At 39.8% G+C, this 25,477-nt stretch overlaps 2 protein-coding genes across 2 annotated transcripts in view; one reads left to right on the top strand and one right to left on the bottom strand.

Moving 5' to 3' along the window:
- The window catches only part of kcnh3 (potassium voltage-gated channel, subfamily H (eag-related), member 3), a 124,233-nt gene extending 112,947 nt beyond the window's left edge, over positions 1-11,286 (bottom strand). The window contains exon 1 of the mRNA XM_053328147.1: positions 11,211-11,286. Coding sequence (XP_053184122.1) covers positions 11,211-11,286 — 76 coding nt within the window. The remainder of the gene's footprint in view (positions 1-11,210) is intronic.
- Positions 11,287-15,683: 4,397 nt separating this feature from the next.
- On the top strand, positions 15,684-25,175 carry idh1 (isocitrate dehydrogenase (NADP(+)) 1). The gene is made up of 9 exons (XM_053328502.1): positions 15,684-15,829; positions 17,047-17,176; positions 19,766-20,057; positions 20,885-20,987; positions 22,274-22,451; positions 22,598-22,749; positions 22,867-23,007; positions 23,114-23,276; positions 24,116-25,175. Exons 2-9 carry the CDS (start codon positions 17,055-17,057, stop codon positions 24,207-24,209), a joined length of 1,245 nt encoding a protein of 414 aa, XP_053184477.1. The 5' UTR covers positions 15,684-15,829; positions 17,047-17,054; the 3' UTR covers positions 24,210-25,175.
- Positions 25,176-25,477: the final 302 nt, after the last annotated feature.

Genomic DNA, 25,477 nt, shown 5'->3' with positions numbered 1-25,477 from the left:
TCCAATGTTTTGTTGAGGTATCCATCCACCCTTCTTCTGTCACTTCAACATGAACATATAGTACAGTATGTAGTTTTGGGGTACTTACTTGGGAGCACAGTATCTTGTGTCCTTATCTTGTCCTTGTTTATGCATATATTTGAATCTTCACAGCCTATGGCTATAAGAAGGCTGTGTATCCATATGTGTACAGTACTTAATATTTGCATGACTGTTTTTTAACTAAGAGACAGGAGGATGCCCTTGGGGACATCATACTCCATCTGGTGACTTTTGAGTGCTACACAGCGTCCCACGTCTGTACAGTATGTCGCCCTTATGGCTGTGACCAGACGTGACCTAGGCACGTTGCAATGAAATGATCACATGAACACCAACACAGTAAAAGCTAAACAAGATTAGTTGTTTCCAAAACCAAACATGGGTCTCTATGTATCTATAGGGTGTTTCTCATTACATAACTGTGTCACAGTTTACATTAACTGTCCTTCATGGTTTCTACCTTATCAGGGAAAAATAGGAAAACTCCCTCTAATCTGTCCAGGTTGGTGTCACAGTGATTCACACCTACAGAGTTTGCTATCTAGTTGAAAGCAATCAGATATATGTTTTCTTCCTTTCTAGTATTTCCACATTTCCTCTAAAGTTCACCATGTACTGTATATATGACTGGAAATGAAGTAATTGCAGTGTGGATGGGAACCCGGGGTTTAAGGCAGTATGGCGTGTGTGTTAAGATGACAGAATGCTAGAATGAGGGATTTGTCATTGATGTTCGTAGGCACAGCTTAGTGTTTGCCATTTGTAGTATGCATAGCTGGAGATAGAAATAAAACTCTGCCTCTGAGTGTGTGTAGAGGTGTGATGTAGCATTTGAATACAGTTTTTAAAAACTGACAAGCAGGGAGGTCAGATTTACATTACATGGCTAAAAGTATGTGGGTATATCTTTCCAGAACATTTGGGATTAATATGGCACTATAACAGCCTCCGCTCCACAATATTTTTGCAATTGGGCCACACTGATTTGCTCCAATTCAGCCATAAGATGCTGCTACTAGGCAATAAAATAAAAGATAATTTTTTGCTGTATATTTCCCTCAGTCTAACTAATCAGGACTAAAACTGCTTCTGACCAAAAAGATCTTATCTTATCTGTCAGAGTAAGTAGTTGGCAGTTATAAACTTAATCCAAAAAGATAACAGATCATTATCTTGATTTGCATGTAGAAATAGAAGAGGAATGTAAATATTTGGCTGCCTGTGGACAACAACCTGAGAGACCATATACATTTTTGTTGGCAATGTAGGAATATGTCACCATAATTGAGGTTAGATTTACTTAAGCAAAATAAGGCAATATGGACAATGCAGGATGATATCTCTACACCCAGATAAAGTGATGGAAGCATCAAGTCCAAAATTGATGAAAGAGGTTTCTGCACACATATCTATGTAGTTTTCACATGCAGTGAAAACTGCTAGATGCATACTGCCAGAATCACATGCTGTGAAAACTACATAGTCTACAGTGACTTGAAGTAAAGATGCTTACTGACAAACCACAATCGTTCCCTACCTTAATCAAAGGGTTTTCATTGCCTAATCTCAACCATAGATGATATTCAGGATACAGACCTCTCAGGGTCAAAGTCCTGGACTGTCCATCCACACTGACCACCAGCCTACAACTCAGGCAGTGAGATTACCCTTTTCACTACAACAAAATTAGGAAGCAATTTAGTAGCATATGAAAATAATTTCTAGGGGACAGAGCTGATTTTAGGATATTGCTTGGAAACAGTTGGAAGACAATCTAAAAAGCTACTCTATTGGCAAGTCCCGGGTTTAATAAAGTTGAAGCTTGGATTCATCTGCTTCCTATCTGAACATATTACCATGGTGCAGTCTAATGTACCCGCTGTCACTTTGGCTTCATCACTTTCATTTACTGCTATTACAATCCCAGGCTCAGTCCTTCTCATCCTGCACACATCTTTTGCTTCCCTCGTTTCTTACGCACATGGTGACATCCTCGCTGACCACCTGGCTTGCCGTCTATTTCTGACTTGTGCTGTCTGCTTCTCTGTCTGTGTTTTCTACCTGTCTTTCTTTCTGCTCTGCTTAGCCGATCCGTCAGCTCACCTGTCCGCAGTACACTCCCCACCTGCTGACAACTGTTACATTGCTCTAATTATACTTGTGGCAGTGCAGAAGTAAAAGGAATTGAGGGTCTAACATGGCTCTGTGGTTCTAAAATAAGAAACTGAAGACAAAATGGAATTTATTGGCAAGAAAAGATGACAAAATTCAACTTGACATTTTGACACCTGTTTCCTCTGGTTTATTTTAAGAGTCTGTACATCACTGCCTGGATACTTACTGTAGCTCTGTTGTAAGGGTTTTTTAGATTGGTAACAGAAAGCTCTCTATAATACGTCTTTGATAAATGTTGTTAGTAGCCAGAAATAACTGACATGAGATGTTGAATACATCTTAATTTTGGCTTCTTACAAATCCATTAAAGCAGCAGCAAGCTATTTTGTTGTCTTCAACATGCTTTCTGATTCAACATATTTTTTATAGATTATGGATATGTACAAAGGCATCTGAAGCCAATTACTTTTCCTGCTGCGGAATTTATTAATTTAAAACTAATTTTGCCCACATAAGCTTAAACGTTTATGAAAGTTGCAGATAAATTATTTTAAATGATTTTTCAAACTACAAAATCAAAATGTTGTAGTGCTGCTGTCAGGAAATCTAGTCCCATAATTTAGTAGACAAACGTTTGAGCCAAACTATTCAACAAGGAATGGGCCATTTAGAGAAACTTTATTATTATTTAAAAGATACATTTAAGTCAAACACTAGGAAAAAAATGAAAAAAATAATTTATTGAAGAAACACAGAAACTAATTTAAAACATCGTAATAGTGTTGAAAATATTAAAACTTGATGATTCTGAAATGTCTGTCTCATGCATTCTTTATTTAGCATTCATCCTCATGTTCATGTTTGAAATTTTAAATATTCAACATGATTAAATGTACCATCAGCCTCCTCACATTTCCTATATCTGCCAAAGTCATTTCACAAATATTAGGTGAATATCACCATGAAGGCAAATATTTACAGTGATGTCTCACAGTCATTCTGACATTCTATTCTATGTCACCAAATAAAATCAGCACCTTTAGCAGAAAATTATAAAAGAGTTCAAAGTTTTAAGTAAGAAGGGATCTAAGCAGCATTTTGATAATACCATTTGTGGTAGATTTTGAGTTTCCTGAATTTTTAACTAAACATTCTCATTACAGGGCTTCCATGAAGAGAACTGCTCTGCACAAGAAAGAAAGATAATGAAAGGCTACCTGCCCTTCAGGCCTCATCCTCTGTAAACAGGAATCATGTTTAACCACTACATGTTTGTTTTATATCACTGTCATGCTTTTACCTGCAGCCTCAGCTAACTGCTTCTGGTAGTTAGTAGCAGGTGCATGGTGAAAGCCTCTCTTATTGATTGTCTTTAGCAGACAGCTATTGACAACAATACATGACTGACAGCTAGAAAGACACTGTGTGTGTGTGTGTGTGTGTGTGTGTGTGTGTGTGTGTGTGTGTGTGTGCGTGTGCGTGTGCGTGTGTGTGTGTGTGTGTGTGTGTGTGTGTGTGTGTGTGTGAGAGAGAGAGAGAGACAGAGAGAGAGACACAGAGAGAGAGAGAGAGTGAGTGTGTGTGTGTGTGCGTGTGTGCGTGTGTGTGTGTGTGTGTGAGGAGTGAGAGAGATAATAGATGTCTGTATATTTTAGTGTGTGCATCTGTTACTAAGCAAAAGACAACAACCCCTGCAGGCCTCCCTGATTCCAGCTCCGGAAGCCTGGCAGCATATGAATAGTGTGAATTATCCATCTGTTAAAGTTCTAATTCAGTAAGCGAGCAAAGTTCTCTCAACGCTGATTATCAGCTTCATAGTCTGACTTCAGGCACAGCATAAGTGCAAAAAGGACACTGATAAATTGAGAAATAATGAAGTACGCTCTTGATAAAGCCAAGCTCACTTTGTTGAGGGCTCACTTGATTATAATTGTCGAGAGCTTGCCTAATTGATGGTTTTATTAATTTTCCTCTCCATCGCAGTCCACATGACTACTACAACAGGCCTCTTATAATTTAAATTGTACAATCTGAGTAATGTAGCAGGCAAGTCTGAAGTGGATTGCTGAAGGTGGGAATGTATGTCAAAGTGTTTGTCTCCAATAAGCACAGCACTAAAACTCTGAAGACATGCTAGCCATTCTGTGTGGCTGTACTCTGGCACGGACATGCTATGAGCTAAATGCTAATGTCAGCATGCCACATCATCACAATGACATTAAGCCTACGGATTTATTAAAAATATAGCGCAGGCTCAATGAAGAACGCAGAAGCCAAAAAAGGATTGCTTTCTAATTTTAAAGTATGCTTCTGCAACTGCACATGTGCATTAATGTTTCTCTCATTGGCCACAGCCTCAACTTCCTATACTCTGCCCATAGACTTTACATTGGGATGATGTAGCGCACATATGCTCTGGGAACGTTTTACAAATATAAAACCTGGCTTAAATGGTCATAATAAAAAGAAGAACAGTTGATCTTGTTTGTAGTTGTACGTCTTTTATAAATTGCTTTGTATAGGGAAATGCTTTCTGGGCGGTGGAGGATTTTTCCAAGTGGCCTCTACGATAAATTTGCATCAAGGATGAGTGGCAGTGCCAAATCCAGCTCAATAAATCCACGGTCACGCTGCTAAAAACAACATGGCTTCAAACTTTATTACTTCACTCATACTGCATGTCAGCTTTCCCTTGTTATAGCGAGCCCAGCTTGCATTGCATTAAGATGTTTCTAGTGACACACTCAAGAAAACAATGTGGCGTTGTTTTGGATCAAGCATATTTGGGGCTTATGAATAAGGATCACTGAGGGTTCTTCTCTCCTGTATTTTTAAAAAAAATCTCTTTTAATTTTTATCTCTTACAATTTTATCCACATTTTTATTACCTTGTGTTACCTATCTGTGTTTCACCGTAAAGCACTTTATTACATTGCTTTTGTCACATGTTGTAGCTGCAAAAACCCTTATCTGTAAATACCTCTCATCCTATTTTGCATGTTAATCATATCTGTCTTGTGCACAACACACCCCTTCATTACTTCCCACAGTTTCCTCCCACCATTCCCCACCCGTTTCTATTGATTCTTCTCCTCCTTTTGCCCTCCCCAACATCCAAGCCTCCCCCATCTTTTCTTTCCCTCCCTCTGGGTATCAGTGCTAAAGGCAAATGTGTCTCTCTCCCTATTAACATCTCTCTCTCTCTCTCTCTCTCGCTCTCTCTCTCTCTCTCTCTCTCTCTCTCTCTCTCTCTCTCTCTCTCTCTCTCTCTCTCTCTCGATCCCTGTCCGTCTCTCTCACCCTCCCTCTTTGTGATAACAACAGGCAGCTTGTGAGCCGTTGTCGTTATGACCAGGGAGGGTCTGAGAGCTACAGTACAAACACAATCACACAACGTTAACTAACAATATTACCCATCATAATAATTCACTCTTTGAATCATCATGTTTTTTAAAAAAAGAAAAAACTCTCATTAACACTGACATCATCACACCATCATGTGTAATGTAGGTTAAAAAAGTATGTGTAACTTCTTATGTTTAAAACAAAATCTCATTCATCAGTGCTGTAAATGACCACACTGTAATCATTATCATTTTTCTCATTCATATTCACTGTAATCATCTACTCCACTTATCCATCCACTTACTCATAGAGCAATAAAATCACCATCAGTGTGGTTATTTTAATCTGGCACAAAAAAATCTGTCCTAAAAACAACATTTTGCATTGAATAACATATGCATGTTAAACTAGATTTACTGTGGTGCTGGGTGGCCCATCACAGTGAGTGATTCATACACAATAAAGTAGCTCCACATCACATCACAGATCTTTTTTTTTATAATCTACAGTCTGGCTCTAAGGATGACAGTGACAGTCTGGTCACTTGTGTCCAGGATGAAATATTTCATTAACTGTTAGATGATTTGCCGTGAAATCCACCTGACTTTTTCTCTACAGCCAACACCAGGTGAAGGTCTTCATTTATCCAGGGAAATAGCTCCACATTTACTTGATTGATTGACACAGAATTTGTTCCAGACATCCATAGTTCCTAGATGATGTATTCACATAGTGATCTCCTGACTTTTTCTTATTTTAGCACCATTATCATGTTAAAAAATACTCACTGATACGTTTATGATGAAATACCTACAAAACTTATGACATTGCCTTTGGGGATCCACTGATCCGACATCATATGTCTCCAGATACTGACTTTGAGCTGCTCAGCTTTGATACCTCAATGTGTGAAACAAATTACAATCATTTTTATGTAAGGTAGCATGAGGACAGAGCTCTAAAAGCTAAGTTGACAGCCCACTGTGACTAAATTAATGAAACTGAGAAAGAATTAACACTTCATTTTATAATGACTTTGAGAAAGAAATTGTATTTAATGAAGATTGGTCACGGTATGGCTGTTACCCAATCATCTTAATAACTTCAGCAGCATTATGATGACCATGGTGAACATTACACCTGCTAAACATAAGCATTGTCATCATGAGCACGTTGCCATTCTGATGTTACCGTCACTGCTGTGCTTAATTAAGCCTTCACAGAGCCGTGAGCCTGGCTGTAGACTTTTAGTTGTTTTTAAATCTGGCATAAAATATAATGCGTGTAGTTTGCTAATACCATGAAGGGTCAGTGCCAGCCATTATAGGTCTATCATTATATCTGTTCCTGCCTGACAAGAAGCCAGGAGGGGGATTTAAACACAAAGCACCACAGGGGAAACACACACCTGAGACATGACAATGCCTCACCGCTAATCTGTTGCTGTCAAACATGCACAGGCACAGATGCACGCGAATATACAAACACAGGCATAGGGAGGTGGTGACAGTCTTTCTCCCTGCAGCCTGGAGCCTTGTACACTCATTTTCTCAATTACACATATGCACATGGACACGTATGCACAGAATGATATGAATAACAAGAGGAGAGGGTGGGAGGCAGCTAATGAAAGACTAAAGGGGGGGTAAAGCCGTGAGGGATGATGGGTGGAGAAGAGAGGGATGTGTGATCAATTGACGTAAAATGTAAGACAGACACAGAATAATACACTTTACTTGTATGTGACTGGAGCAAATGAGAATTATGGCAAAGTAAGTGTGTGATAAGACTGTGAACATGAAAAATCAGTTAAGTCAGTGCAAAACTCTCCTATCTCTACTTGTAAGATCTGAGGAGCTTGCTTTTCATTAAGTTAATGAACAGATTAAGCCCCTCTATCAGTGCATGTAATCATTTTATTGATTTGCTACTAATTCATTTCTGCAATTCAAAGATCCTTTACTAAATACCTCACATGTGCACAAAGGTGGAAATGTTTGGGTTTGCTTGAATTTATAATAAAAATAATAATAATAATAATCAGATATATCACCACACCAGGAATCATGTTGTTGGCCCTGTTTTGCATACAGTTGAATGTCTACTTGGATGAAAAATGAAGCATGAGGAGATGGAAGGGTTACTAACAGGCTGATGGCAGTTTACAAGGAGTGTTGGGCCACATGTCCACGTGATGAGCAGGGCTCAGGCCCTAACCTGATTAGTACCTAGCCAAGACCCACTCAATTAATAGGACCAATTGACTTGTGCAGTCCCACACAGCTGCTGCCTCTTCTAGAGAACACCACAGCAAATAAGCATTGATTGAACTATGCATGAGGTTTGCAGTGAGTCTTCAGAGAACTCATTCTTTCCATCCTCTCGCTTTCCATTTTCTTCCAAAATATAATTTACACACATTAACAAATTTGAAATAATCTGTTTAATGAGAGCTCTGCATGAATCCACCATTACAAAATATGACAAATAAATTCACAGGGTGCTTAACCATTTGACACATGTTCTCTGTATCACACACTGTGTGGGGGGGGGGGCATCTATAAAATATAACATTTCTACAAGTTAATGATTCAGAAACTGTGATGTCTAACTGTGATGTGATGCAGCCATTTAGGTTCTCAAGTGTTCCCAAGTGTGTGTGTGTGTGTGTGTGTGTGTGTCTGTGTGTCTGTGTGTGTGTGTGTGTGTGTGTGTGTGTGTGTGTGTGTGTGTGTGTGTGTGTGAATCTACATGTGTGTTTGCTCTTGTCAACAAGCATACACATACACTCTGGTAGGTCACTCTGCGTAGGAGTATCAGCAGCACATCTGTCAAATGACTGTCAAGAGCACAAATATTGCCTACTGTACCTAATACAAAGCCCTGCTGTGATCTCACTAACAATGAAATATTACCACTTTGACATCTGAATGGGGTCTTTGTAAGGTTGTTTGAACATATCAGATAATGTGTATTTTATGTGGTTATAATGTATCGGAGGTTTCAGGTAGTGTTTTGGGAAAATTCAATGTTTATGCCTTCAGTTATATTCATTCAGTCACGACAATCTCCGGACTGTCATCAGATTATTACTATTACTATTATATTATCACACTGAAATGTACAAGCCCCTAAGCTTTTACTGAAACAGATTATCACTTTAATATATTAACAAGATCTCCATCAGGAAACCAATGACTTTGCGGGAGTGAAATTCAGTGTGCAGTCCTTTCCTTTCTTTTTAAACTGTACTGTATGGTGCTAATTTTTTCCTGCACCTGCATCCAGCTGAGTTTGGATGTGTGCACCTTCTCTACTTAGGTGTCAAAACTGGGTGAGAGTACATAAAATCTGTGTATTGAGTGTTGTTTAAGAGCCAGTGAATATAAGTCACAGTTGCACACGCAGCTGCAAGTCTGTAAGAGAGAGTCTAATTTGATGGTGGCTTATTTTTAAACAAAGGCTTTTCTGCATCTCCTGGGGCATTTCATATTTTGACAGATTCAGCATTGGGTCAATGAGACACATTAACAATGGAGCAGCCACACAAAGAGGCCAACAGTCTTCAACAAGAGAGAGAGAGAAAGAAATGCTTTTCAGGTATGGCTCTGGCAGTGATGAGTGGCATTTTTCAAGTAGTCATGAGTGACGTTCAATTTATGTTACAACAAAAGGCCTTCACACAGAAACACATGCACACACACACACACACATACAGCAGTATTCACCAGGGCACAAAGCTTCCATCACCTCCACTGACTGACACATAACGGGCCTCCATTCTCACTTAAGTGTCTTATTCAGTGATGGTAGACCCTTTAAAAAGACATAGCTGCATGTTTGCCACAGTTAGACCTGTAATGGATTTATAATTAGCCAAAAGAAATCCCCCTTCTGCCATCAGAGTAGCTACAGACACTCACACATCTCACCATCCTGCACACACTTCCGCCCTCCCCCGCCCCCGCAACCTTTCCACCCCCAACACCCCCTGCTCTGACAAGCAGAAAGGCCACGATGAATTCTTGTCATCCATGGGAGTTAATTACAATGACTGCACATGTGCTGCTGGAGATGTGTAATTATCAGCACCGCGGCAAATGGAAGGCCTGTGTTTTAGCCGCTCAAAGCAAAATAGCAAAGGTTTGGACCACTTCTTTGCATGATGAAGACTAATCCGAGGAGCAGAACATGAAAATGAATAGGATGATTTCTATTCTACTGTTTCATTTGCTTCTCATCACATATGAGGGCTGTGTGTGGCAGAAGGAGCGGGTGAATTTACAGTATGTGTGTGCGCTGCATGTGTGTGCAATCGTTTGTGATTATAATGTTTGAGACATGAAGAAAAGTAAAAGAGTCACACATAACGGTAGAGATGGGTGGGAAGATAAAGGACAATACAGCACAAAGATGTTATTTGTTCCTTTTTTGTCTTCACAGATACTCTCTGTCTGACTAAGAAGAACAATAATAACTCACATTGCCTTTCAAAGTCAGAATATTTAAGTATTGTCTTGTACAGAAGAGAAGAGGAGAGGAGAGGAGAGGAGAGGAGAGGAGGGGAGAGGAGGGGAGAGGAGAGGAGGGGAGAGGAGAGGAGACTTGGAAAAACCTTGAGTGTGTTAGGGATCTGCCTTCAAGGGACTTGCTGCATGGTGAAATCATCTTTGCTATCATGCAGTCACACATAACTGGTTTAGGGGAGACACTGGCTCCCCCCACTCGCAGGCTCACACAAACTCCCCATCACCCTGAATAATCAACGCAGAAGGAGAGACGAACAGCCCCAATGCAATATAAGCATCTCTCACCCGCCCACCTACCCAGCATGGGCCCAAACACACACGGGCTGCTCATTGCATCTGTTCGCAAGACACCCTCGCCGAAGAAAAAGAAACAAAAAGGCCTGAACACCCTATTCTTTTTGGCATCATCTCAAATGCTGTAGCTTAAAAAGCCTGAGTGTCATAATAGAGATCAGAATAAAGCAGGAAGTCAACTCAAGCAGTCAACTGTAACATTTCTGCTTTAACAGCTGACTAAGACAGAGAATGGTCTGGACATGTGTGTGTGCAAAACACAATGGTGAATGGCCACAATGGGGCACAATGGAAATAAAAGCAATCTAGTCATAAAGCTGTAACTATAGGCTACATCACAGCTGGCCTTCAATAAATAAGGAACCTTTAATGACACGCATGTACACTGTGACTACTGGCTGTCATCTAAACATTGCCAGCATGTAGACAGTAAAACCACAAAATTGAGAAAAATAAATTATTTATGAATGCATTGTGTTTTTTCAAAAGTTAACACTAATTATTTTCCTTTTGCTTTGTTTGTAGCTCTTCATGTGAAAGTGCAGCTTGACATTTTTATGTACAGACAGGTGAAGTGCTTCTTCTTTAAAAGAAGGCATTTTCATTGAGAACATAACTTTGCACATCAACATATTGTAGAGAATTTATCATAATAATTTATTAGGCAGTGTGAAAAGGTAAATTATCAAACTTTTAAAGTTGCACCTTGGAGAATATCAATATTGTGTAGTGTAGTGGTTTTCCACATATTGTGTATGCTTAATTGTGTGAAGCATCCTTCAAAGTATATTATGTGATTATGTGTTATTCCTCTCTTTTAGAAGAAATCATCACAGTGCTGTTTTTTTGTTTGTTTGTCTTGTTTTGGGGTTTTTTGTTACTCACGGGTGCCATCGAAACGGGTAGCGATGGTGTCAAGGAAGGTGTTTTGTGGGGCCAGCAGCCCTCTCATCACCGGCATCCTGCTCCGGGTCGACTGGGTCCTCCTGCTTCGGCGCCCTGGGGCAGCGCTTGACTCCTGCTCAGACCCAAAACTAGGCAGGAAGCGAGAGGTGCCCGGTGCGCATCCCAGCCCCTGGAGAAGCGCACCGATCCGAGATACGCGCGGTGACTCCACCTTGGCACCGCGGGGGTTGTGACCATAATCAACTCAGCAAAGAGCGAGCATTAACCGTGGGATGCACCTATGCACCTTAAAACCGGCGGGGGGCAAAAAAGTCAAATGAAGACGCAAAAGCAAGAGCGCAGCATAGAGATGAGTATGGATGGATAGACTGCAAGTTTTGGTGCTGATGGTACGTGGAGTGAATCTTATACTAGCAAGCTCCTCCTCAGCTCTCTCTCTCTCTCTCTCTCTCTCTCTCTCTCTCTCTCTCTCTCTCTCTCTCTCTCGTTGCCTGGTTATCTCGACACAACTGAGAGCAGATGCAGAGTCACACGACGCCTTTCAGGTCTTGCCAAGCTGTGGTCCTGTTTCAAAGTGGAAGTGGGAGACAACAAAGGCATGCTGTTTTGGAAGCTATAGTGGCCGTTTCCCTGATGTGGACCACCCTGTGAAAAGTACAGAGAGAGTTTCTAATCGCGTTTATGAAGCAAAAGTATCATTTAAAAACATATAATTACAGTTTAATCAATATAAACAGCACCTCACTGCATGTTTAAGTGTCTAGACTCATTTTTCAGGGATACACATGTATAGAATCAACCAAACCCTTTAGGTTTAGAAGGTGAAGTAAAAGGTTTTATTGTTGTTGATGCACACCGAGGAGATCGGCTTCCTCTGGCTGTTTCTTGCCTCTCCTCAGGACCACATGGCTTCATGCGGTTGGAGAGTCCTCATTGCACAGTGCGGTTCTGCCATCTACTGGTTGAGAATTGCAGGTTTAATCCTGATATAGAATTTACGTTCATTTGCCATCATTTTACTCACACTTAAAAGCAAAATCAGAATCACTGCATGTCAATTACCTTGGCAGTTGCCTTTCTACTGTCACCAAGTGCTTGTTCATGAGGGAATGTTTGGCCTCTTTAAATATATTAATATGTGCTCTATGTGAGATAATGATTTGGCATTATATAAATGAAAATAACTGACTGATTGATCATTTGATTAATTGCAATTTGCACCACTGTAAAATAATACTTAAGGCAAGATATTGTTGTTAAGCTGTGTTAAATTAAATGTCTGCAAACTAACGGTCACACAGGGGCCAGCTGCTAATAATTTATTCCAACATAAAAGCACAGGTTGGTGTCTGGGTGTCATATAATGAAGCTGCCATGTGTGGTTTGTATTTAATGGGAGGTTAGAGGTGACAGGGTAGTAGTGCAAAGGCCAGCAGATGGAGGCCACACACACACACACACACACACACACACACAATTTTAAATTTTAATTCAAATAAGTTTAACACAGGCAACTATTATGGTAACATAAAATTGTACAGAGGCTATATTGCAAATTCTACCTGCAAGAACAGATCAGGAGGTGAATATAACTAATCACAAAACACCAATTGACATACAGCCAACTAAGGTTTTTTTTTAATCAAGTATCAATACCTGTATCACATATATATATAGGGGATAAAAAATAGCTTTTATACAACATTTGCTGTCGAGGTGCATATTTAAGATAGTCACTCAACCTAAAACCAAACAAAATATGGAAACATCCCAACATCCAAGCAACAAACCACCTGCCAGTTTACAATTACGAATCACACATGGCTGAAAGACTGACTTGACCATTATTAATATACTGTAAATGTGAAACAGGGGAATTCTATGAGTTATGTTTAAAACAACATGACAAACTCCTGCAACTCTGCGAGTAATACAACACAAATGTTCATCCAGGAAAACAACACATTTCACCCATGAGAAGCAACACAACCCAAAACAACATGCAAGCAGAGAGAGGAGGGGTGTGTTTCACTGATGTGATAATTGACCAAGCATGGTGGGAAGTGCTCAGTAATTACTTTGTTTCCCCACTCAATTTAAGGTCCTTCACCACAGATGTTTCCATTTATATTTTGAGTAAGAGTCCACTTCTGGTTGTTTCATGTGAATAACATTACTACATTTCTATCGCTTCATTGTTGTGACGATTCTTTCCCACCAGAGTCCTTATCATTCAGTTTCAAAATGGCTTGAAATTGCTAATCCTGACTTTTTTTCTCATATTCACACAATAGTGTAATACTGTCTTTGACCACACTGCAATTTAGCGTTGCGCTGTTTCGCAGGACTAATTTGAAGAAATAGTGAAAACTGGGAAATAGCTGTAACAACTAAAAAGTTACAAGCACATGTAAACCGAGTAGCTTGAATTAGAAAATTTGTTTCCTGCAGAAAATACATGTGAATGCTGACACCTGAAATAAATCATAAAACATTAATGAAATCTGCAGCAATTGTTTAAAATAATGTAGTGCCACCTATAGGTGAAATTGTATCAAATACTACAGACTTGTTCAGCTTCCCCATCTGTACAAGCCTACTCAATATGGTTACAAGGGACAGGCTATAGCCTTTGATAAGTAGTATGGTGGTATTTCCCTAATGGCCACAAGGTGGGGCCATGATTAAAGGCAGCAGCATTGTAGAAATATGATGTTATAATATTACAATAACGCCCCCTGTGGATAGAATTGTATCAAGCGTTACATATTGATGCACTGTGTCAGTGCAACATTCATTTGGTTTGAACTCGAATTTAACTTTGAAAAGTTATGGTCTGTTAAGTACATCAGGTCATGCCTTCAAAATTTTGGTGACCAATTAGAGATAAATGTTAAGTTATACATCAAAAATATACAAAATAGTGGAAACATTTTACCAGGTACAAATCAGTATCAGTTGAATCGGCATCCCAGGGCAGCCCGTCAGGCGGGTTTGGACCTGTGCTATAGGCTGCACAGGTGGTTGTTGTTGTTGTTGTTGCAGAATGGGAACTTTGTACTTTGTAACAGGTTAGTACTTTTTGTTAACATACAATCCCTAATATGACATCATAACATACTCATACATTATTATTTTAATAAAACAACACCTAATTGACACATAGGCAACTTGAGGCCATTTATTTCCATCAACTTCAGTACACACAGCAGACAAGCATGCATGTGTGTGTAGAAATTAATTAATTTGGCCATCACTTTTGTTCATGGAAAACATTTTGACATGTCAGATGGAAAAGCACAGATGTGAAAAAATATGTAACCGCTTCAGTTTCAGGGTCCTGGTAGTATTGTACATTGTGGTTCAATGCACACTATCTTGATGGGCCACTTGGTTAGAATGGTGTCATTATTAGTAGTACCACCTGCTGCTTTCCCAACTATGACAAGTCAAGTCTGCCTCGATAAAAGGCCTGTTGGTAACTGTGGACTTTTATGATTCCACCACCAGAACATAAAGATTACAAGTCCTCCTCTGGTAGAGGGAAGAGTCAATAAGGGACAAACAGTAAATGTTTGCCCCTTGGAGGCCTTCAAGGACTCTTAGTGGTCTCCACTTCAATAACCAGTTATAACCAGATTAACTGCAATAACCAGTGTGTATACAGACCCTACATGGCTGGATTATCCTGCTAGTGGACCCTGAGACAAGAACAAGTTTCTGGCCCTCTCTGTGCATGATGGCCCCAGGTTTTCCATGTGGGAATAACATTAAAACAATTAATTTAATAATATGGATAATGAAATCACAATAGCAGCAGTATAATAATGGTTTTAAAATTAGATTTTGAAGCAGGGCCTCAAGGTAAAATGTTATTATACCATGTAATATTGACACACAGAGCACAGCAGATATATAATGGGTTAATAAAATACAAATGCTTGTGTGTGCCCTGGTCCACAGTAGCCTGTATGGCCATTTGAGTTAATCCAGGTTTTAGTATCAAAGAAATTCAACACAATATTTTCCTAAGTGGCATAATGAGAATCGTTAATCACTGGTAATGAATCACCTGTATACTTTCACAAGCTTTCGTGAAAAAAACAACTACTATTTTGTCTTCTCCAACCAAATTGCAATAAATAATGCTGTCTTTTGTAGCCTCATTTTTGGTGGGGATAATAACACAGGAAGCACACAGTTAGATAATAGATACGAATTATATCAAGAAATAATTACAAATACAATGAAACTAATGACTGGATTCATTTAAGTGGCGTTAACTTTTAATACATGTTTCTATTCTACATATCGCAATATACGAGTTATCTTCTGGACAAATCAGCTTGCAGTGTTTGCAGACACCGCCCGGAGAAATCCCGCCTCTCAGACTGTGTGGGCTTATCTGATTGGCGATGAGGTTGCCCTCTCTTCTCTTATTGGTCAATATGCTGTCAGAGAGTTCGGTGGGTGGAAGCCTACCTGCCTCTTCCCTCTAGCTGGTTGAACAGCTTTCAGCTCTCAAGTAGCAGGAAGAGACGTCCCATATCTGCCAAGTGTCGGTGCTGACTGTGTCGTGGACCTTAAAACTGAACAAGGTAGGAGTCTGTAATGTATAATGAAATGTTACTGCACAACGAAGTAGTGGCGACAGGGAAGTGTTATTAGTCTTATTTCATTTCTCATCCTATTGTCCTGGTACAATGACAAGCTAGCAGTCAGGCTTCAAACCAGCGAATATAACAACATTCAAGCTAAACAGTCTTTTTTTGTTCTCGACTAACTAGGGTTTAACCAAATGCTGTCACTTTTGGGTGGTCATTACTTAAATGAAGTCGTATGTGTCCAACCAGACTAGTTGAGGCCCATTGTAGTCTCAGCAAACTCCCTCCTGTCTTCATCTTTTTGACTGTTATTTCTGGAGATATTTATCTGAGCTATACGTTAAACACCATGTTTGCACTTCTCGTCTGCAGAGGTGCAACTAACGATTAATCCATTTCCAAATTAATCCAATCGATTAGTTGTTCCGTGTTTTAAAATGTCAGAAAATGGTTAAAAACAGCTGATCACTCAAATGTCTTGTTTTGTCCACAATCAAAAGTTATTCAGTTTACTATCATCAACTAAAGACTAATGAAATCAGTACTTAACATTAAATGAGCTGGAATCAGAGATTATTCTGGAAAAATGACTCCACACAATTAATCAGTTATTAATATAATTGCCACTTGATTAAATAGTTGGAAACTAATTAAATTAATCGACTAATGTGTGCAGCTCTACTAGGCTAGTAGTGTGACTGCCTCTGGCTGTCTCTGCAGTCTCCTCCCCATCATGCCATGACCAGATTATGTAACCTTTTCGAACATGCTGTGATTTTCTGAAAAAGACAAAAGATAGCAATCTGGTGTGTAATAAAGTAAACATGGAACATACAACCACATGTCATTATACTTTAAAATAATAAATAATTTCTAAATGGGCTGAGGTATATTTGTTGGCATTTGTAAACCATCTGCTGCAGGGTTTTCTGGCTCACTTTAACAGACTTACTTACACATAGAGGATTAAGGAGTAAATCAGGAGGGGCGATTTAAATGCTGAGTCTCCAGTCTGGCTGCTCCTACTTTATGTTTTGAATGAAACCATTCATTAAGGAGACTCAATAGATGTTTCCTTCTATGGTAGCAGCAAATCTATGGTGTTTAAATTTGATTTAAAAAAACAACATTGCCACAATGATCTCTCTTTGATTCATTTCTTTTATCTTCTTTTCAATGTGTGTGTGTGTGTGTCCTGTGTCTACTCCCAGGCTCTAAGATGGCTCAGAAAATCAAATCAGGCTCTGTGGTGGAGATGCAGGGAGATGAAATGACTCGGGTCATCTGGGAGCTCATTAAGGAGAAACTCATCTTCCCATACCTGGAGCTCGACCTGCACAGGTAATAACACTGTAGTATGAAGAAAGCTGCAGGGTGTGTGTGTGGGGGGAGGGGTGGTGCTTTACATCAACTTTGTCTCTCTAATTATTCTCCTTTTTTTAGTGCAGAGCTTTCAGTCACCGGTAGACCTGTTTTTTTTTTTTTAAATATCTGTTCTTGGGTCTTGAAAAGCACCTCTAATGTTACAGAGATTAGATTAGCAGATAATGCAGTCTGTAATTTAATTACATTGTCATCGCACTCCTATTAACAGGACTGTAGCGTGGCAACCTGTGCCTCCTGCAGGGACCACACAGTGAGACTGCATTTTTTTTAATAAAGAAAGCATATTATGTTTCCTGCAGTTCTGGGATTTCTGGGACTTCTAGTTTGTCTTGTTTGTCCTGGCTTCTCCCTGTGGAGAATGTGACAGGCAAAACAACCAGTATCTGATTAGCACCTTGTGAATAGATGCTAATCTGGTGCCAAGGTCCCATTTTGGGACTAGTCTTTGACAGGATCTCCTCTGTGGCTGTTGCTATCTTGGTTACACAGCGGTAGGTACAGCATGTAGTTGCACAATGTCACATAAGAAACATCCTCCTAAATTGTAGCAGCATTATAACAGGAGATGTCATGTTATTATGTGAAGATCAACAGTATATCTTCACAAGACTAATAGAAGATATATTACACTATAGTTGTACCACAAGCATCTTACCATGTATGCTCCATTGTAGTGGATGTTGTTCTGCTGAGGGGGGGCTTCAAATCAAGGTTTTAGGGTGTGATACTGATAACTGGATAACTGGAAGACAACAAAATTAGTGACTTTTTTGCCATATCCTCTTCCCAAGATCATCAATACAGTTGCATCCTATTTGAGAGGAACCTCCATTGCTTCATTTGACCTTACTCCTCTTCTTATCGCTTACATGAATGGACCTTGTTCAGAGTATGTATATAATGTTATAATATGACCTTTGTGTGAAGTTTAAGTCACTACCATGTGAATCACATCTTCACCACAATGGACTTTGATTTGTTCTTTTTTTTTTAGATAGATTTGATAGATGTTTCACAGCATTTTCATCATCATTTTGTCTTGTGCGACATTGTAAAAGTTAATGATTTATTGTGCAACAGGCCTTGGTGGTACAAGTTTGATTCAATATGGTGTAATAATTACTCTGTTGGAAAAACACTTTCACAATAAGCAGGATTGTCACACAAAATAGCCCCCTTCATTGAGACATCTTAAAACACACATTTGATATTAATGGCAGGCGTGTGATGTAAGTGCATGCGTAACTAGAAGGGCATAGATTGAAGCCAGTGCAGGTTTTCCAACTCCAAGAAATGCATGTTAAATAAGCGATGAACAGCATTCTTGTTTGTCTTAGAGCTTGCTGTGTCTGTGTCCAGTTTGTTATCAGACGTTGAGCGTCATATTGTTGCAGCTCTGCTTTCGGGGGAAGGGAGGAAGAAAGTGGGTAAAAGGTCATAGCTGCTTTCAAACAAAGCCACTGAGTGCACGAGAAAGCATGCAGACTAATACTTGAAGGGCATGATTAGCACATTGGAGTTGGTCTATTTTTCAGGTGTACTTCTTCGTCCTGCAGATCTGCAAGGTTCCTTTAGCACAAATGTAATAAGTAGAGCAGCCTTTCCAAGCCATCTTGGCAGAATGCCAGTCATCATTGCACAACTGAGTCCTTGTTGTCTTTGTCATTGTGTTGCTGGTTGTGTTTGCAGATCCACCCCTCACTAAGACTAGTAAAAGTTGTAGAAAGAGGAAGAGATTGAGCACAGTTGGAGTACTGTGAAGGAAGTGGGATAGGAGGTCAATGGCTACTCTTGTTGCTAACACTGTCAGCTCTTGTAAGAAATATAATTAGCCCAGATATGGAGTGAATAAGGGCACAGCAGTAATCTGAGATACTGTTCAATCTGGAAGCAAGCTCTTTAACTACTTATTGTTCATGTTCTTTGACACAGTAAGTCAGTCACAGATGTTTTACTTTAATATTCCCTGACTAGCTGCTTCTAGCCAACTAAACCAGTTGCATACATTTACTTTTAGTGCTTCGTCATTTAATGTTCCAAGGCGTGTTTGTGTTTGTGTGTGTGTGTGTGTACTGAAGCGTACATAATCACTGCTCTTCTTGAAACTGAATGCTGTTGTTTATGGTGTCCCATGCCTCTGCTGTTGAGATTATAAACTGTCTCCATGTCCCTTTGGTCTTCTTTACGCTCCTTTTCCATCTCCACAAGTACACAGATATAATGTCAAGGATGGGTATTAAACCTTTATACTTCTTGATTTGAGGTCCAGATCTAAATTGAGAAACTGTACTAGCTGTAGGCCTTTTATTTTATGATAATACATCTCAACAAAACTGTTAAAACATGTTATTCCCCAAACTAAGAGCAAAGTATCAGGTATTGTATTGTGTTGAGTGTTGTATTTGCACCAATTAAAATTGAAACAATCCCCAGCCTTATACAAAGCACCAGATGATCTTTCCAGTACATTGTGATATATGTTTTAGATTTCACCCTGCTGCCACTTGTTCAAACTTTTCAAACTCTTTTTTTTTCCCTGTGCAGCTATGACCTGGGGATGGAGAACCGCGACGCAACAGATGACCGCGTGACTGTCGAAGCGGCAGAGGCAGTCCGCCGCTACAACGTGGGCATCAAGTGTGCCACCATCACTCCAGATGAGAAACGCGTGGAGGAGTTCAAGCTGAAGCAGATGTGGCGCTCGCCCAACGGGACCATCCGTAACATCTTAGGTGGAACAGTTTTCAGAGAGGCCATCCTCTGTAAGAACATCCCCCGCCTTGTGCCCGGTTGGATCAGACCCATTATCATCGGCAGACATGCCCATGGAGACCAGGTACACTATCAGTTCATGAAACATGAGTTGGCCAAATTGCTCAGTAGATGAATGAGTTTGAGTATTTACCCTCACTGTGTCTGTAAAACTAAGAAAAATACATGTTGCTAATATGATATTGTATCAGAAGTGTGGAGAAGCCTTACATAAGAGGTTGAAATAATCCTGATTTCCACAGAAGTCAAACTGCAAGACTGTATCTAACTGTATAGCAGTTATGTGACAGACCTCTCTGTATCCACAGAGGAACTTAACCCTGCTCCCTTTTTACGTGACAAAGCCGCTACTGATACTGACGCACTCTGAGGGGAAAGCATGCATAATTTTAACTTTTAAACCTCTGTGACTAGCTGTTTATTGGCTCTCCATCAGGTCATGCACAGTGAGTTGTGGTTAGCCTAGACATCATGGGGTTGTCAGGAGAGACTCAGTCAATAATTATATTTCATCAGCTGTCCTTTGGACTATAATGCACTGCCCCACAGGCTTGGCAAGTTGCAGCAGTGTCACAGAGCTAAATCATAGGCTAGCTTGCGGCGCTGTGCCAAAGTCAACAGTTCTTCCATCAGAGGAGAGTAATCCAGGTGAAGTGTCACATGGCTGCTGGTTACGCAACAGCCCATGTGTGCCAGAGATATCCATGTTATGCTCGGCTGACATGACGTATCACCCAACAATTCTGATGATGGTCGTTGTTATTTGATCTTTAATCTAACACCACTTTATAGGATGTGGGTCATACCTTTTTAATAGCTGTTTGTAATGGTTAGAGTAGTTTATTAAGGTCTATTATTAACCTTTTGTCTTTCTCAACGTGTTCCCCACAGTACAAAGCCACAGACTTTGTGGTGCCTGGGCCCGGAAAGGTGGAAATGACCTACACACCCACAAATGGAGAGCCAGTCAAGTTTGTTATCCATGAGTTTGAGGGTAAGAGCACAGTCAGTCCTGTGTATGATCTAACATCCAACACCCAGCAATGACAGAAGAACTACAGTTTTTAGGTTATGCTCCACACTTGGAAATATATTGACAGATTCAAGCTTCCAGAATCAACACCTCATAAACGAAACGTTAAAACACAAACACCTATTTCCCACCATAGTGTAGTACACAACGAGCTACAACCTAAGTTTCACCTAAACAAGCTGTCGTCTAAGCTGGACAAATAAAAATGGTTTCTGTGTACAGCCAGCTGTGAGATGAGTGCACAGGGAGCATTTAAAAAGTGCAACACTTACACTTCAATTTAGTTTACTCACCTGCAAAAAGCCACCAGGATTAACTCTGGTGGCTTTTTACAGCCGAGGAAACTCAAGCACTTGTTTGTTTCCAACTGGCTGGTTAAATAAGTTATTGTTGTTAAATAAGTTATTGTACATTTTAATTCAATTATTTTAATTTGACAATATGGCCTTAATATGGTACATTCACAGAAAAAGGTAGTTGTATCAGCTGTATCATACTTGATACCATGTCTTTTTTAAAGGAGAATTTGGAAACGTAAATGACAGTTGATCTTTACAAGCCTAACAATGACACAGCCTTCAGTGTCGCAGAAAGAAAAGTTTACATTGAAAATTGAATCGTGACCTTAAAATTGGATGTCATATCAAAACAAGGAATTAGAGAATGGTGACACTCCTATTCATTACAAATGAGAGGTCTGCTAATTTAAGCAAGGTGGTAAAGTTGGTCACACAGGATGTCCAAGATTGTAACTAGACACTTCTAATATGGTAGCTCTACATACCTCTGGTGTGCAAATACACACACCAGTCTGACACGAAAAATATCTCGCAGCCTATATGTCAAATACCATAATATGGATGTATAATAGGGTGTTAGTCAATATAACTAAACAGAACTGGCACCATAGAAAAAGTTTTGCAAGCACACAGTGTTCACATTGTAAATGGGGTAAAATATGAGATATGGCTTATCTACTAATAGTTCTGTCGTAACTATTTGCCAGCTCTGGTTTTATCATTGTAAACCAAACACTGAGCCAACTGAAACACATTTTAAAAGGTTGAGTAATGACAGACAAACACTGAGAAAGGCCTTGAAATACAGCCTATAGGAAGCATTGTGTTACTCATTCGGCCATACTATACCGCTTTCTAAAATACTTAAACCCACACAAACAGGTTTATATAATTGATTTGTGAATGTATAATTGGTATATATTTACGTGTGTCTGTATGTCTCTCCAGGCACTGGTGGTGTAGCTATGGGAATGTACAATACTGATAGTTCCATCAGGGACTTTGCTCACAGCTCCTTCCAGATGGCTCTGTCTAAAGCCTGGCCTCTGTACCTGAGCACCAAGAACACCATCCTGAAGAAGTATGACGGTCGTTTCAAAGACATCTTCCAGGAGATCTATGAGAAGTAAGGGCTTTAAAATCCACACACACCACAATTACACAGGTATCCTTTGTGTCTCTCTTTAAGAAACACCAGTACACACAATGTTGTCCTTCATATACTGTAGATCACAACATAATGTGTATTTTCCACCCTTCTTTGTGTCCCAGGGAATACCGTGCTCAGTTTGAGGCCAAAGGCATCTGGTATGAGCACCGTCTCATAGATGACATGGTGGCCCAGGCCATGAAGTCTGACGGAGGCTTTATTTGGGCCTGCAAGAACTACGATGGAGATGTCCAGTCTGACTCTGTGGCACAAGGTTGGCGATGACACATGATTGTTAGAAGACTTGTATATAAATATACATCCAGAGTTTTTCATTTGTTGGTTCAAAGATTTTCTGTTGCTCATGTGGTTTCGTGTGACTCCTTTTCAGGCTACGGCTCCCTGGGTATGATGACGAGTGTCTTGATCTGTCCTGATGGAAAGACAGTAGAGTCAGAGGCTGCCCACGGCACAGTGACACGCCACTACAGATTTCACCAGCAGGGAAAAGAAACCTCCACTAATCCCATTGGTAGGAAAAGGATAAATGGACTTAAATGTTCAGCAACTAGACAAACATAACCACCGAAACTAAAGTTCTAACTCATTTTTTTGTACTGTGCATCTGCTTGCTGTAGCCTCCATCTTTGCATGGACGCGGGGCCTGCTCCACCGGGCAAAGCTGGACAACAATGCAGAGCTGAGAGTGTTCTCTGAGGCGCTGGAGGCCGTTTGCATCGAGACCATCGAGGCTGGATTCATGACCAAGGATTTGGCTATCTGCATCAAAGGACTGCCAAAGTTAGTCTCCTCAGAAATCTAAAAAATATGACTGTGTGACTAAAAAAAAAGAATATTACATCATCTGATCTTTTATGATCATTTTACCTACAAGATAGTCTTAAATGAAAGGTTTACAGTTTTTTTCCAAGTCTGTCTTAGGTCTGTCAGGTGCCCAAATGAACATAGAAACAGGTTTTCCTCTCTGTAATTATTCTTTCTGTTTATTCTGGCAATTAAAGATCCCCTCCAAATGTGCTTACAATGTAAGTGATAGGAGACAAAATCCTTAGTCCATCATTTTGTGCAAACATTTATTTAAAGGTTTCTCTAAAGATAATATGATGCTTCTGCAGATTAGGTTAGTCATATGAAGTAGATATTTGCCACAGTTACAACCTTTTTTGTAACAATGTCCCTCTTTGTGTCTTGACGGACAGTGATTTTCTTTTCAGCTGCAGTGGACAGATCATAACAGAAAGTTATAGACTGTAATTCTGAAATATATCTACTTGATTGGACTAAATTGGATAGCTGAAGCTTGAAATTAGCTTCAAATAAACTTCTAACTACATTTTTGCTCAGAAGGAGGAATGTGCCCCCCCCCCCCCCATCACTTACATTAAAAGTAAATGGAACCTGTCATGTTTAAGGACAGACTTGAAAAGTTGTGAAACTATTCTTTAACTTATACAAATTCTGGTCTTTTTCCAGGTTAAAGTTTAATTTCATGTCAAGTAAAAATGTTGCTTTTCTTACTTTTATATTTTTAGTTGACTATGACTGTATATACAAACAATAGGAACCCTACAGTCCTAAAATAAAGTATATGTAATCCCTTTTCCTCTGTTCCTCTGCAGTGTGACTCGTGCTGACTACTTGAACACCTTTGAGTTCTTGGACAAACTGGCAGAGAACCTGAAGATTAAACTTGCCAACCCGCCCAAGCTGTGATCTGACCTCCCAGCCTCTGCAGTTAAACACGGAAACACACACAATCAAACACATTCTCACGCACACAGAGACATCTGTACAGCTACTGGAAATACTGGCCCCCCCCAAATGATACTGGAGCACTGATGAGTGTGCCTAGGACTCCAGGAGGTCTTTGGACTGAAACTAAATCATTCCCTAAGGCAGGGTCTGATCACGCAGGGTGCCTTGTCCAGAAGAAAGGGGGAATGGAGGCTTTTAATCCATGTAGGCCAACGTCCCTCTCAATACATCACTAGTAGACCATAAAGCCATACTGTGGCAGTGCAGACACACCATTCAAACATTAACTGACACTGGATAAATTACCTGACGGGCCAGTGACCTCGTTTACCCTAATTGCACTAGGTTCCCTGAAGTGAGTGTGATGTGTGTTAGTATTTGTTGATCAGTGCTAATCCCAACGGACCCTCACTGCCTTATTCACTTTGTGTCAAATCATCTGTTGGTTCTGGTCATTCCCTACATCATATCATGTTGTAACAAACCTCAGCCATTTGATTGACAACATTGTATGTTTTAGTGCCATTAACAGCCACAGGGAATCGGCCTGTTTTTCATAAATGACACCTCTCAGCATGTTTGTACACTGGCCATACATACACAATTTTTCGTCACGCAACACGAAACACAGAACACAAGGACTGACATGTTCATTGAGCAAACAAGAGCTCTGACTCATTTACACAATTTAGAAACAGATTAAGATTATAAATTGTGCTTTTAGATTTTGTACTCACACTGGTTGAAAAAGATGTATTTATTTGTCCTTCCTTTGTGTGTGTGTGTGTGTGTGTGCGTGTGTATTAACGTCCAGTATGTCAGTAATTCAAATCATGCTAAACTGTCTTCATCAAAATGTCCATCTGTTGGTTCGTCATCAATATTATGTTCAAGTAACTCACAATAAATGAGTTTTTGAAGAAATATGGGTGTCATTCTTTGTTAAAGGCTAGTTCACTATAAGGAAGATACTGTAGATAGATGTAAAAATGAACATTGCCATAATCATCTGTCCTGTTCATACTGGTGGCTAGAAGATCTCTTCATAAAGTGATGTAGGCCAAAATCCATAGTCTGTGCAAAATATTTTTTTTAAATGTATCTGAAGTTAATATTAAACATCAGCTGTAACTAGCTGAATTCTTTGGTGTCTCATGCCTTCTACAAAACAGTAACCAAACCATCGAAATTTAATACAGAGGACAGGAACCTGCTTTCGCACATAT

This window comes from Scomber japonicus, chromosome 11 (assembly GCF_027409825.1).
Source record: "Scomber japonicus isolate fScoJap1 chromosome 11, fScoJap1.pri, whole genome shotgun sequence".
In the NCBI taxonomy this organism is placed as follows: domain Eukaryota; kingdom Metazoa; phylum Chordata; class Actinopteri; order Scombriformes; family Scombridae; genus Scomber; species Scomber japonicus.
This window is presented reverse-complemented; position numbering and strand designations above follow the sequence as displayed.

Bases quoted from the DNA above. Each gene is read 5' to 3' on its own strand.
- idh1 (XM_053328502.1), top strand. From the start codon at position 17,055: ATGGCTCAGAAAATCAAATCAGGCTCTGTGGTGGAGATGCAGGGAGAT. The intron at 20,988-22,273 runs GTAAGAGCACAG...ATGTCTCTCCAG, and splicing joins TGTTATCCATGAGTTTGAGG to GCACTGGTGGTGTAGCTATG. The intron at 23,277-24,115 runs GTTAGTCTCCTC...GTTCCTCTGCAG, and splicing joins TGCATCAAAGGACTGCCAAA to TGTGACTCGTGCTGACTACT.